The sequence below is a fragment of the Botrytis byssoidea genome, assembly GCF_014898295.1.
Source record: "Botrytis byssoidea strain MUCL 94 chromosome Unknown BBYS_013, whole genome shotgun sequence".
Lineage (NCBI taxonomy): Eukaryota > Fungi > Ascomycota > Leotiomycetes > Helotiales > Sclerotiniaceae > Botrytis > Botrytis byssoidea.
The window spans coordinates 706,176-719,302 of NW_024065854.1; the positions used below are offsets into that span (position 1 = coordinate 706,176).

Sequence of the window (13,127 nt, forward strand, 5' to 3'; positions counted from 1 at the left end):
GCTAAAGTTTCACATCCTTTCACTGGTTATCACATTTTTCTCACATTTTCACTCTAAATCACGAAAATCAATTCTCGAATCCCATCAGACACACATTACTCTATAAATCCCTGAAATCAAAATGGGCGACGCTGGTCCTTCGACACAGGAGACTTTCCAAAAGTCTACTGAAGGAATTCCATTAGCTCGCTCCACCGGACTGATGCTAATCCTCGATACTCCCAAAGGTAATGACGATAGGTATCGATACCATATCTACGACATTCCCACCTCACACCTTACATAAACAACCATTCATACCAAATTGCAGCTTCGTTCTATCACAAATCAAGTATCACTAATTCCCATATAAATAGGCCGAGGAGTATTTGCCTCTCAAGACATTCCCGCCCGTAGCGTGCTAGAAGTATGCCCTGTATTAGTTTTAGATCCCAGTGAGAATGAAAATCACATAAAAAGGACGGAATTGTATCATTATACGTAGTGAGTTAGCCTGGTTGCATTTTTGCATGTTGATACGAATCTACCGGTTCCTTTGGAACCAAGTCTTGCTGATATAGATGGTTTCTAGTAACTGGCCATATAAACCTAAGGGTCCTATTGAGGGCTCAAATGGGATGACCAAACCACCTACCACCACCCAAGCCGTGATACTTGGGCTAGGTAGTATGTTTAATCATTCAACATTACATCAAAATGTTGGATGGGAGAGAGATGTTCAAAATCTCCTCATAACCTATACTGCACTAAGGGATATCAAACAAGGAGAAGAATTATGCATCTCATACGGATCAAGGTTGACGTTCAAGGACACTGAGGCAGATGCACTGAATGAAGTTGAAGACGAGAATGAATTATTAAGTAGAATTGAGTTGATTGATTGACCATTACTTTCCCATTTTCGAGCGTAATGCTACCTATAATTGAGAACCTTTTCAATGTTCTATTTGGAGAGACATGACCCTTCTGGGCTGAATGCTCTCAATGTACCCCAAAAGATGCAAGTACAAGTAAGAAGTATCCATAATTTTCGACATTCAAGACCTAAAGCAATTTAAGATTCTCGTAAACACAAAAATTAAGAGATAGCATTTAAAAACCAGGTGGAGGTGGAACGGCACTGTAGCCATTATTACTTCCTGGTGGTGGACCTGATGGTGGGGGAGGAGCCTATATTCTCAAGGTTAGTTTCTCTCGAACTATAATTTGACCGTCCCTTCCCGTCGAGGAAAAGGACAGTCTTGCAAACCTAACTTCTAGAACAGAACTCGGTTAGGAATATATGAAGTGAGGAAATAGTATACATACCGATCCACCGGGTGGTGGAGGTGGGGGCGCCTCGTTAGGAGGTAGTGGAGGACCTGAGCCTGGAGCACCTTGTTGTTGCTGTTGATATTGAGTCATAGCTGCCATGTACTGTTGATAATATTGAACATATGCCTCATACCCACCGTATTGAGCATAAGGATCAGCATTTGAACCATAGTATTGAGCAGCTTGGGCTCCATAGTCTGCAGGGGTTGAAGGACTGGCCGCGTTAGGAGTGTTGGGAGCTGGTGATTTGTTGTAGTTATTGTATCCACCACCACCACCGTACGAGTTAGACCTGTCTGGGGCGCGATCTCCGTAGCCTCGCTCTCCTGAATAGCCGGTTTGACCGCCATAACCACGTTGTTGAGGTGGGCGAGCCTTGAACTCTTCATATTGCTCTCGAACATTCTTGAGAAGATCCTCACAGAGCTCTTTGGCTTTTTGTACCTCATTCGGATCTGGGCCACTAAAAATACGTCAACCAGGTGCCCGAGCAAAAGTGAACTTACAAACTAACGCGACGTGAAGATACATATCTTCATCACTCTCACGACCGGTGCCATGTTCCATGAAACCAGAACCACGTCCCTTGATTTGAACACGACATCTAGTTTCCTGTTGAATGTGCTTTACGTAAGCTCCACCGTGGCCAACAACTTGAGCACGGAGGTTAAAGCCTTGAATAGGTTCAAAATCAATGGGAATCTTCTCCTCGGGCCATTTGCGCTGGTTCGTTTGTCAGCAACCAGAATTCATGTTGTCTAGAACGGAACTTACTCTGCCAAATTCGTCTCTCTCAACTTGCTCAGGCTCGCGTCTACGGAACCGACGTTCGTCAACCAAGTTAGGGAGCTCCTGCTTCATTAGTTCTTCAATCTTTTGAACGGCTTGCTCAAGGCCTCGCTTTGTTTGACTTGTAACATGGAGATACAATGGGGGATTCTAAGCATATTATCAGCTCGCTTTCCTCAATATCTAACTTCATAAATTGACTTACAGCAGCCGTAGCCATGCTTTTATCCGGGTAGTAATTTCCTCGCGTGGTGACATCTTGAAAAGTCAATATTAAAATCTCTAAAACAAATGGTGAGTTGTAGGTATTGCGTACCAGCGCCGGTTTCTTCCTTAATCTAAATGTCACGCAGCGGAGGTTAGCAGATGCCAAAAGGGTGTATGTGTATGGTGCTATTCGCGCTTCAGGTAAGCTTGAAAGTCTTCCCACACAATGATAATTTTACTTTGAAAGGGGGTAGGAGAAAGTATAGAGATGATTCATGGCTAGACCTATGAAGAAAGCCTGATGTATCAGTGGAGTATAACACAAGGAGTATTTACCATCTTTTGAGTAGAGCCTTTAGTCAGTGTATAACGGTTTCGCAAATCGTTGACTTCAATGTCTTTGATATAATCGCCATCTGCGATATACATCTCACCATTTATATTGCTTGCGCTGTTACCTGCTCCGGCTCCTGGAGATGCTGACTTTCCGACTGGGCTTTCGGCTGCGCGAATAGGTGGCACATCGGCATGTTGAATACCTTTCTTAGCTTGGATTTGTGCATTGATTTTTGCAGCAGCGGCAGCTATAGTATTTTCAATTAGCAAGGATTTATGTAACGTATTTCCGGGATGGGTATGTACCTGCTGCTGCTGCTGGATCTGCACCTCCTTTCTTTGCAGATTCGGGAGCCGGGCTGCGAGAAGAACGACGGCCAAGGGGAGACCTGCTTCGTCTTGCATCTGCCTTTCTCGCAGGTGGTGATCGCGAACGTCTATCGAACCTTGAGGTTCTCTTCGGCTCAGGCTCCTTTTGATCGAAGCGCGAACGCTTTGCTGTGCGACGTTCAGTATCATCCATATTGATAATTAGTGATGTTTATAATGGTTGAAGTAAATATTGTTTGTAGTAATGTGAGATGAGATAATGGGTCTCGAATTGCAAACAGATAACTGTTACAATTGATTGTTACAATTACTAGTACCCAGTAGAATTTATGAGGCTGAACTTTATTTCGAGTTTTTGTGCTGGTTGTTTGGTGACAAGGATTTCGTGCACCGACATATATTCCAAGACACTAAAATATCTGGGGTCAATACAATCAATGATCGGCAAATGCCGTATAGAAACAAATTCAACCTTTTGGTGCGGTATCGGGGCTTGATTGAACCTAGACCGTCACTTCTTCCGAGTCAATTTGTTTAATCCTTCTCAGTTTTTTGAGATAGGAATATAATCATTAATAACCTCTCAAGAAGTGTTGGATAATTTCAATTATTCAATATGGCTTCACGCAAAGCTATTCTATCACTTTCTGGAGTGAGGGCAGCAATCCCTAAACGCAGCACTTCTATTACCCCTCGACAAATTCAAAGATACCAATCCTCTTCTACTTCAGCTCTAGAATATAAGGCGCTTCACCGTCGCATCTCACCTCTTCCTACATCCGATGCTCCTCCAGCATGGTCAGCACAAGCAGCTGTTTCTAATATTCTCTACGAAACCCCCGCCCCCTCTGCCACTCCAGCAAAACGTCATGTCCTTAACTGTCTCGTACAAAACGAACCCGGTGTTCTCTCCCGCGTTTCCGGTATTCTCGCAGCTCGTGGCTTCAACATTGACTCCTTGGTCGTTTGCTCTACTGAAGTCGAAGACTTGTCTCGCATGACAATTGTTTTGTCCGGTCAAGACGGTGTTGTTGAGCAAGCTCGTCGCCAATTGGAAGACTTGGTCCCAGTTTGGGCTGTTCTCGATTATACTACTTCGCCCCTCGTACAGAGAGAATTACTTCTTGCGAAGATCAATCTTCTCGGTCCAGAATACTTCGAGGAATTGTTGGCGCATCACAGAGAAATCACTGCTAGTGATCCTGAAGCTTTGCAAGGTCAAGATGATTGGGCTACAAAGCGATTGGCAGAATTGAAGGATAGCGATGATTTCCACCCCGTCAAATTGGCTCAAAGTCAAGCTTTGAGACATAAGCATGAGCATTTGAAGTCGATCACATATTTCACACATCAATTTGGAGGCAAGGTCTTGGATATCAGCACACACAGCTGTATTGTCGAGGTGTAAGTTATTAAACTGCTCGATTTGCACGTGTAAATGTACTAATTATACGTTTTTAGCTCCGCCAAACCAAGTAGAATCGATTCATTCATGAAGTTGATCGCTCCATTCGGAATTCTCGAGTCTGCACGCACAGGTCTCATGGCTCTTCCTCGATCTCCATTATATGGTCCAAACGAACAAGACAACTTGGTGAAGGATGCCGAAGAAATTGTTGATGCAAGCACTTTACCTCCAGGATAGATTTGATAATATGTTGTTCAATGGATATGGAGTTGGCGTCACAAATTATCTAAAACAATGGAGGATAAGATTTATTTCTGCATGCAATTCTGTGTATCATTTATACATCAACAAAAATTAAAATAAAGGACAGTGTTTCCAAACGCCAAATCAAAATGCGCCCAATGACCGCAGTTATTAATACTGCTCCCAATCTATGGTATATTTCATACAATCTTGAGCATTCCGCTCCTCAAAGTCTAACGTGAGCACCGATTCCTGAGCCCAAATACCAGATGGTCTCCGTCCATTGACCAAGCCGAAGACCAATCGTGCCCTTCGCATCTAATTTTAGAGTGCCGCCTAATGCTCTCTCTACTGCGTCATATCCTACCCCATCAAAAGACCAGTCGACGGGCAATTTAGGCGATTCGCTTGCACCAGGGGGTACTGCGAAAGGATAGTCGTAAACAATCTTGCCAACTGTTTCGGTATGGTTATAAAATGCTTCAGCATCAATAGATTCAATGTAGATTGTGCTATATCGTAAAGGTGAGAGTAATGTAAACTGTGCTGTTGATGAGAAGAGATGGAAAGTTGCATCATCAATAAAATGCGGTTTCCCATCATCAGGACCCTTATCGTTCCCAGTCCCAGGCGTTGATAATCGAGGTGTAGGCATCGTGACTGCAAACTTGCTAAGTGCCTTTCCGAGTTTTGGTTGATATGGAATAGATCCTTCATGAGTTTCGAAAGTAAGAGTCGTATTGAAACCAGAGACATATTGCGAAATTAATTCCCGACCAATTTTGCGCCCCTTTTCACCACCGAATGTCATAGGATCCCAAGTAGCTTCAACAAGAACATTCGTATTATTCCCTCGCGAGACGCTGATATTGCGCACTGTGGCATCACCGATTATTGAGCCGTTATTCAAGATATGAATATTCACGTAAGGAATTCGAGCAGTGTATTCAGTTGGATTAGTGAAGTTAATTTTCGCTTGGAGATTGATTGATGTCCGGCCTGTGTTGAATATCTTCAAGTCGCCAACCTTGAGGTTGAGTTGGTGGAGATCACCGCCCGTGGAGATCGCTGCAATCCCGTCAGCTTCAGTGCAGTTGCGCTGAAATTAATAGGTCCCTAACGTTTCAAAGGAACAATTCCTTCCGCGGGTAAATCTTTAATAATGAAATCACCTAGCACAGTAGATATTTCAACTTCAACCAAAGCATCAATCTTAAGACTAACAGCCTTGCCACCCAGATAATAATCAGCCACAAGATCTCCAAATACATCCTCATCTGTGATTTCTAGAGGCGCATTTTTGATATGTGATTCGATCTTCAAAGAAGCATCGCCTTTACCATTAACTCGTTTCGATCGAGCTTCCTGCCATTTTTGTAGGTTTAGCACACCTAACTTATCTCCCTTGTAAAATACATCGGCTTTCGCACGAACTTTCGAAACGTCAAGGCTAAAATTCATCTCCTTAGGCAAAGCTGCTAATACCATTATATCCCCAGAAATTCTTGGATTGGACTCGGGTGTTCCGGGCTCCGCAAAAGGTCCAGGTAAGCTGAAATCTGTGTTTGTGAGAGAAAAGTTCTTGATCAATTGATCAAATGTATGACCTGGGAAAGGCACTGGTACAGTGACGCTTGATATAATTTGAGTAATCCAATCGGGGGTCTCTGGAGATGGTGTATTTGAACCTCGAACAAAGATGGTTGTATCATTGCCGTGAATGTAGTCACTGAGAAGCAGATCCAGTGGCGAGGAATGTGAATTGGGGCAGGTTTGCAAAAGACTTTCAGGTAGATCTCGAACGATCCCTGCGACGTCAAGGGTAACATCTGAATATGGCTCGATCATGATGTTATCAGTAGTGGCATCAGCGAGTTGAATATGTGGTTCGTCGGCAGCGCAATTCGAAACTAGTATATCGAAACGCATCGGAGGAATACTTAACCTTATTGGGTAGCTATTTACCAAGGATAGCGAGACTTCAGCAGCCATTCCACGATGGCCATCTTTGGAGAGAGGGATCTCCTTGAAGTTGAGACGAGTTATGTTATACTTGGGAATGGCTGGAATATCATTGCCTATGGGTCAGTTAGCAACTTGATTTCAAAGTGCAAGCTTTACATTGAGGAAACATCTAGGAAGTGGTGACTGCGCTCGCGGACAATTTTTTGGATACACCTATAAACTATAGATCGTGTGTATATTGCCCGAAATCCAGCCACAAACTTCCTTCAACCGATACTTTTCTCCCCAAAGTACAATGACGCAAAAGAACGATAGAGAGATTGACCTTCAAAAATCATTGACTCGGATATACTCTGAGATCCGAGCGGAAGTAACCCTGACTTCAATGTGACATCGGCCTTGCCTAACACCCGCAACTGTCCCAAACGACCCTCTAACCAGTCATTGGCAACTTGTCTTAATCCATCGACACTTCCTGCTTTAAGATCGGTAACGAAGTCGATTGGTGTGACAACACCATTTTGAATATTTACCACCACCTTCGGCACAACAGCGGTTCCGATGAGAAGATTATCGTATTCTGGAAGATAGACCTCGAGGTTCGATTCCTGGCTTTCAACCTCTTTCGCGATCCATGTACCAAATCTCCCAATATTTCTAACAGCATTGCTCTTCACCCTTGAAGCATCCATCTTAAAGTTTACTTGTACGCGAGCTTTCACTCCATTGGCGGTGAAGCTGTCTATCGATAGGTTCGTAGGCTCGATAACAAGAGATTCCTTGGCATACTCTTCAACGATTGCAGGCGCGAAAAATGCACATATCAGAATGACGATGCCAGCTAGAAACAACATGGTGACAGCGAAAATCGTTGGCCATCGAAACCCTTCATTGGCAGACTTGCCAGAGTCTCGATTATGGATAGAACGTAGAGATTCTGCCGCTGGCGATACGATTCGACCATCCTCATCTTCGGGTTCTTCGCCGTCATATCGAGGAGTATCATCAGAGTGCGCTAACAAAGGTGATGATTCGTATGAGTCGCCAGAATTGTCCGAGTTATGTGAATTGACTGAACATTGAGAATGCTTCGACGATGGTCGTTGCTCTGGACTGAGCAGGAGTGGAGACCCCGCACTGTCCGACATGATGGAGATAAGGATAGTTGATTAAATTGGTGCCGGTATGTATCACTCGACGCACCGCGCGAGGATGGATCTAATGATATCAACAAAGTGATATTATTGTGTTCGATATCTTGAAGATGATGAAAGTAATGTTTGAGGTGTCTTAGATATTGAGAGGCTGAGTGGGTGTCGTAAGTCTTGTATACGTTCCTGGGGAGTGTAAGCAGCCGCCACACCGTGCGTTAGCTTACGAGAACGCCTTATATTAGTTGATTGGGCCAACGCAGTGGTATATTTATGCATGCATTGTGCCTTTGTACGTGAAAGTTATGAATTGATGCCAACAACCTTGTCAATGTCTCAGAAATATGTATACACTCGGAGACACTACACAAGATACAGCATATCTTCATCCTATCTTTATATTTCACCAACAAGCATGAACACGACACGTTCGTCCTACTTCGTATAGATAACACAACTGGGCTGGCGTTCTGGCCAGTGTCTTTATGAGCCATGCCTAGAATCAAGTATCTAGAAGATATTGTATCAGCAAGTGTATGATACTTACAGGACATTCTAAATCTCAGGTCAACGCTTTCATGTGAATTTGAACAATGAAGTACTTTCCTGGTGCGCATTTGACATGGACGGATTCTGTTGCAATATTCACAGTCATGGTATCTGATGCAAGTGCAGAGTCCTCAGTATGCTACTAGAATGATGATTAACTTGTCCTTAGTTTTGTATTGCAGTGGAAGTCTGAGTACATGTAGTGGGACTACGTGGTCTAAGTGCAACGCGATAATTCAATACGAGGATATCCTGAATGTCACTCGGGTTCTGGTAGTCTCCAGAGCGCTTCTTCGAAGATGTCGACTAATGGATCTCAAATATGAAAGATGTCCCAAGGCTCCGCGGCATTCTCACAAGATTCTCTGCAAATTTGGTTGCGGCTGTCATAAAATGATCTGGCCTTTCCTAAGGTTTGTGCTGGTCTCATCGAGCATTTTATCAGTAAATTCTTCAAGTACAATGAGTCTTCCCTCAAATGACTCCCATACTGTTACTCTTGAAAACTTTCTGATTCCAGCTTTCTATTCACACGCATTGAATGAGTAATGGTTTAATGACAACATTAGTCACTGTGTAGACTCGCTCTCTATTAACTTTATGACTCGCGACTACATTCATTGACTCTTCGAAGCACTCAAGTATGCTTGAATAAATACAAGCTAACCCAGGTCTACTTTATCCGCTCTCCCCCGTAAAAAACCATACCACAATCCATCAAATCCACACAACACAAAACAAAACATCAAAGCTTATTTTATTGTATCCGCTGTCTCCTCCGTCGAACTAGTTTTTCCTCTCGTCGATCAACATCTACCTCAATTTATCACGCTTCAATTTGCAGTAGGCATTAGCCGATTAAGGTCTGTCCCAATATTCCGTGAAATCGGTTCAGCAGGATCTACATCTGCTTGATAGCTAGTTCATTAGACTAATCAGGTAGTCATTAGAGACATGGAATATACTTCAAATCACAATACTCTCATTCATAATTTCAAAGTCCATATGCGATCTTACGATTCAAGAGGACCCGAGTATCCTGGGAGGGTATTAATTCCAGGGTGGCGTCGACAAGCTCAACTGGAATTCCTTCTCGGAATTATCAAATCTTACAATTTAGAGCTTAGGCGCTACCATTGGTTTGGCGACGTAGAGGTCTTAGATATCGAAAATGATATGTACGAGAATATCAGGTTGTTGGGAAATGATGGATATCTACCTACAGATATTGTCGAGTTGGCAAATCGCCTTCAACGTGATGCTCGGCCGACAAGAGGCATTTATCGGCTGCTTCAATTTGCCTACCAGGTGATTACTGGCTCGGATCTCAACATATGTTTCCACAACAATAGGATTTGCGATAAAATGGACGCAAACGATCGCATCAATGGTTTAGACAGAAAGGTTTTGGATGAACGTAATAAGGCTAGATATAATGCTCTCGTCGATATGAAAAAGCACTGTCAGCCAGATCGTGGCCAAAACGACAACGCAAACAGCTTGAAAATCCTACTTGATTGGGCAGAAAGAAACATGAAAAGTTCTCAGGGTAAGGAATCACCGCCCTCAGATTCTGCAACAACTAGAAAGGAAGCCGAAGAGCTTCGGAAGCGATTGCAAGCTTACAAACGAGAAGATGCGAAGAGACTAGGGGCGGAATCAGGTACGACCTATAAAATTGACACAGAATACTGCTAACCATATACAGAGCGCAAAGCTCATCGGCATTAAGTCTCTGGTTTCAGAAGATTTCTGAGTGATAAATGGAGCTCGAGGTTGATATTTTCTAGATGGTGGATGACTGGGATTCGACTTTTGCGTGACTTTGATAGTACTCCATAGCTAAATGGAAACTATCCTCAAGACCTGATTGCGATATTGCGAATTTTCATATTGTCATTGATTTTTTCTAGTTATTCTACTTTAAAATTAAACACGATAGCACCAGCCGACCTTCATTGTTCGCTTTGTCTGGTACACTCTCGCGGATAACACTCAACCTTGAAGAAGACTGATTTTCTCCATTTTGTTTGAGAGGTAGATAGATCAGAGGCTTAGATATATTAGAGGATGGAAACTTGATACATTTACGTAGATCTGGTAAAGATTAAGTGAAACGAGATTTGGGTAGCTAGCATACAAAATCATTTTGAGCGAAGTAGTTCTTTCACAAACCAGCGAAACCCAGGATGTCCGGTGTACATCGTGATATATAACAAGCAGGACTCAGATTGTACAACGAGCCATAAAATTCACCCAAAAGTTCAAGGAAATAATTTGCTAGAAAAAATGACATTTATTCGCAATGTACCAAGTTCGATACATTCGTAGACATCACGTCGTTAGGCTGCTTTAGCGAAGGGGCTAGGATAGATTACAGAGTGGGGTAGGTTCCAACGATCTGCGCATCCGTTTGATGTAAGCGTAAAGCTGAATACTCTACCTATTGCGAAAACATAATGAGCTTAACATCATGGTACCAAGAATCAGAATAACATCCAATCTCATGGCTCTCCTTTCGAACATTACCCCTCGTAGCTACAGTTCTCTTCTTTCAAACTCGCCATCATAAAGGTCAATAATTAACATCATAACTTGACAGACATCAAACCAAACAATATTCTCATTGACTATGAAGAAAAGGCCGACAAGCTTCTCCACATCGAAAGCGTCCGCGTCTCAGATCTGGAAGATTCTATTGTTATCTCCCCTGGAACAGGAGTTATCGGCGGTAAACTTGGCAATCAATTTTGGCGCAGTCCCGAATCTTGGTGTAAAGCAAAGCAAAGCGTCTCTTCTGACATATTTTCTATGGTCATAGTTGCCATCTATATTATGGATATGCAGATGATATTTTATGACGGTTCGGAAAATGAAGACTTTGTGAATGGCGAGGCATGGAACCAAATTGTAATGAAGCGTATCTCGTTTTTCTGGGATAAAGATGATTATCTTGCGTTTCTAGATCAAATCGGGGAGGATAATCCGTTTTTCGATCGTGTCATCGATATGGTCAATGACTTTGAGGGTCCGATGACACTTGTCCGGAAAGGGTCGTATCTTGACGCAGAGTTTAGAGATCTGGTTGTGAATATGGCGAGGTTAGATCCTCATAGTAGGCTCAGTGCGAGAGAGGCCTTAGAGCACCCGTTCTTTGATGATGTCAGTATACTTTAGTGGATAGCTAGCGATGAAGTAGGAGTCAATTTCGGTATAAGGTTCGAAATAACATCACGATAGTCTGCCAGAGGCTAGAAGAATACCACACAGGTATTGTCTGATTGATCGACTTATTAAAAATTTCTCAGAAAGTTATGAAGTGGAAATTTCTCGTCGTATTGAAAAGTCTAGGTGATCGATCTGGTCGGTTGGCCCAACTCAAGTGCGGCCATCATTGCATTTCGCTCGAAATGAATGCCATCGAAAGTAGTATCATAAACTAAAGGAGACCTTGACTCCATTCCTACTCTCCATCTGCAATCTATGCTGTTTCACAAACCTTTCCTCGGGATCACGGTTCTCTAAACCCTTGAAAGTTTTTACAAACCTCACTAGAATATAAATACATTCATTGAGCACCATTTGCTGTGCAGGACAAACTCGATCTCCTTGGAGAATGGAATATACGCTCGGGTTTGCGCGGTCCCGAGCTTCTCCCATCGCTCTGGTCTGGGCTCATCAGCATCTGCGCCCCATACATCCTTATCTAAATGCATAGACCTAAATATGTAATTGACATCAGTTCCACGAACAACTAAAACTGGATCTTTTCCATCTGATCCTCCTCCAGTAGGTAAGATGCAATCTTCGCCACATGATCTTATACTCCTTCCGGAAGTTGCAAGTATCCGTAGACCTTTGGCATATTGAGTTAGCACCATCATCAAAGAGGCAATAATCTGAGAATTCAACTCACTTTCATTCACAATGGCCTTTGCATACTTCATTTGCTTCAATGACTCGTAGGTTAGAGGTCCATCATAGTTCGATACTTCATTTTGAAGTCGGTTCCACACTTCAGGGTGTCTTGCCAAGTTGAAGAAGATGTTTCCAGCAGCGATCGCAGTTTGATCTCGAGCAGGAAGGAAAATGTTCAGTAATTGAGAAGGAAGGGAAACGCGGTCTTGCGTCGTCTTCAATAGCTCATCTAAGAGAACAAGTCGTCTGTTCGGGCTTGGGGATTGGTAGGACTTGAAAGGTTCTTCGCCCTTTCTATCGCTCTGTCGATTTGCTGATCGATGAATGTGTAAACCTCGTCACGAGCCTTCTTCCAAGACCTATCTAAGCTTTGCAGAAAAGCAAACTTTCCCAAAGCCACCCGCAAGCCGATGCCTTGCAAGACTGTGTCAAAAGCTGCGAGAAACGTCTCGATGTCAAATTGACCTTTCCCTAGCTCCAGATTATTGATCGAATGACCAAAGATCAATTGCGTGGAGGTATCAAGAAACTATGTATGTCAGTTAGATCAACAGAGTTTTTAATCCAGGGGCGTCATACAAGCCGTTTTAACAGAGGTAATAAGTCTACAGTAGTACCATCATGCGGTATCATAGCAAGTAAAACATCCAGACGCTCTTCTAGGATGTCTAAATTCGATATTTGAGCCCTTGCAAAGATCGATTTCGAGGCAAGGTGAGCTTTTTTCCATGATACGCCATCTGTGTTGAAAATTCCTCGTCCTAAGAAGCATTCTGTTGCATGTAGTCTAGAAGGCTCTACCATAAATTATTTCTGGGACGTAACGAGGATGGTGTGTATGTTATCTGCATCCATTGTGTAGATGGCCTTCTGGCCCCAGCTGTTTGCTTCGAAGGTCTTCCCATACTTATCAAACA

General features: G+C 43.1%; 7 protein-coding genes across 7 annotated transcripts; 4 read left to right on the forward strand and 3 right to left on the reverse strand.

The window, feature by feature from the left end:
• Positions 1 to 45: 45 nt before the first annotated feature.
• On the forward strand, positions 46 to 884 carry EAE97_007016 (uncharacterized protein; the record flags this gene model as incomplete). The annotated part of the gene is made up of 3 exons (XM_038877529.1): positions 46 to 227; positions 357 to 483; positions 572 to 884. The coding sequence occupies exons 1-3, from the start codon at positions 122 to 124 to the stop codon at positions 882 to 884; spliced, it is 546 nt and encodes a 181-aa protein (XP_038731719.1). The 5' UTR covers positions 46 to 121.
• A 208-nt stretch (positions 885 to 1,092) lies between these two features.
• Positions 1,093 to 3,169, reverse strand: EAE97_007017 (uncharacterized protein; the record flags this gene model as incomplete). The annotated part of the gene is made up of 8 exons (XM_038877530.1): positions 1,093 to 1,170; positions 1,309 to 1,777; positions 1,829 to 2,037; positions 2,089 to 2,253; positions 2,309 to 2,361; positions 2,420 to 2,441; positions 2,647 to 2,894; positions 2,953 to 3,169. The coding sequence occupies 8 exons, from the start codon at positions 3,167 to 3,169 to the stop codon at positions 1,093 to 1,095; spliced, it is 1,461 nt and encodes a 486-aa protein (XP_038731720.1).
• A 423-nt stretch (positions 3,170 to 3,592) lies between these two features.
• EAE97_007018 (uncharacterized protein) lies at positions 3,593 to 4,621 on the forward strand (the record flags this gene model as incomplete). Its single annotated transcript, XM_038877531.1, has 2 exons — positions 3,593 to 4,380; positions 4,438 to 4,621. 2 exons carry the CDS (start codon positions 3,593 to 3,595, stop codon positions 4,619 to 4,621), a joined length of 972 nt encoding a protein of 323 aa, XP_038731721.1.
• A 232-nt stretch (positions 4,622 to 4,853) lies between these two features.
• Positions 4,854 to 7,740, reverse strand: EAE97_007019 (uncharacterized protein; the record flags this gene model as incomplete). Its single annotated transcript, XM_038877532.1, has 3 exons — positions 4,854 to 5,695; positions 5,749 to 6,705; positions 6,918 to 7,740. 3 exons carry the CDS (start codon positions 7,738 to 7,740, stop codon positions 4,854 to 4,856), a joined length of 2,622 nt encoding a protein of 873 aa, XP_038731722.1.
• A 1,557-nt stretch (positions 7,741 to 9,297) lies between these two features.
• Positions 9,298 to 10,023, forward strand: EAE97_007020 (uncharacterized protein; the record flags this gene model as incomplete). Its single annotated transcript, XM_038877533.1, has 2 exons — positions 9,298 to 9,955; positions 10,001 to 10,023. The coding sequence occupies 2 exons, from the start codon at positions 9,298 to 9,300 to the stop codon at positions 10,021 to 10,023; spliced, it is 681 nt and encodes a 226-aa protein (XP_038731723.1).
• Positions 10,024 to 10,798: 775 nt separating this feature from the next.
• Positions 10,799 to 11,469, forward strand: EAE97_007021 (uncharacterized protein; the record flags this gene model as incomplete). Its single annotated transcript, XM_038877534.1, has 2 exons — positions 10,799 to 10,835; positions 10,895 to 11,469. 2 exons carry the CDS (start codon positions 10,799 to 10,801, stop codon positions 11,467 to 11,469), a joined length of 612 nt encoding a protein of 203 aa, XP_038731724.1.
• Positions 11,470 to 11,724: 255 nt separating this feature from the next.
• Positions 11,725 to 13,014, reverse strand: EAE97_007022 (uncharacterized protein; the record flags this gene model as incomplete). The annotated part of the gene is made up of 4 exons (XM_038877535.1): positions 11,725 to 11,820; positions 11,859 to 12,512; positions 12,545 to 12,739; positions 12,790 to 13,014. 4 exons carry the CDS (start codon positions 13,012 to 13,014, stop codon positions 11,725 to 11,727), a joined length of 1,170 nt encoding a protein of 389 aa, XP_038731725.1.
• Positions 13,015 to 13,127: the final 113 nt, after the last annotated feature.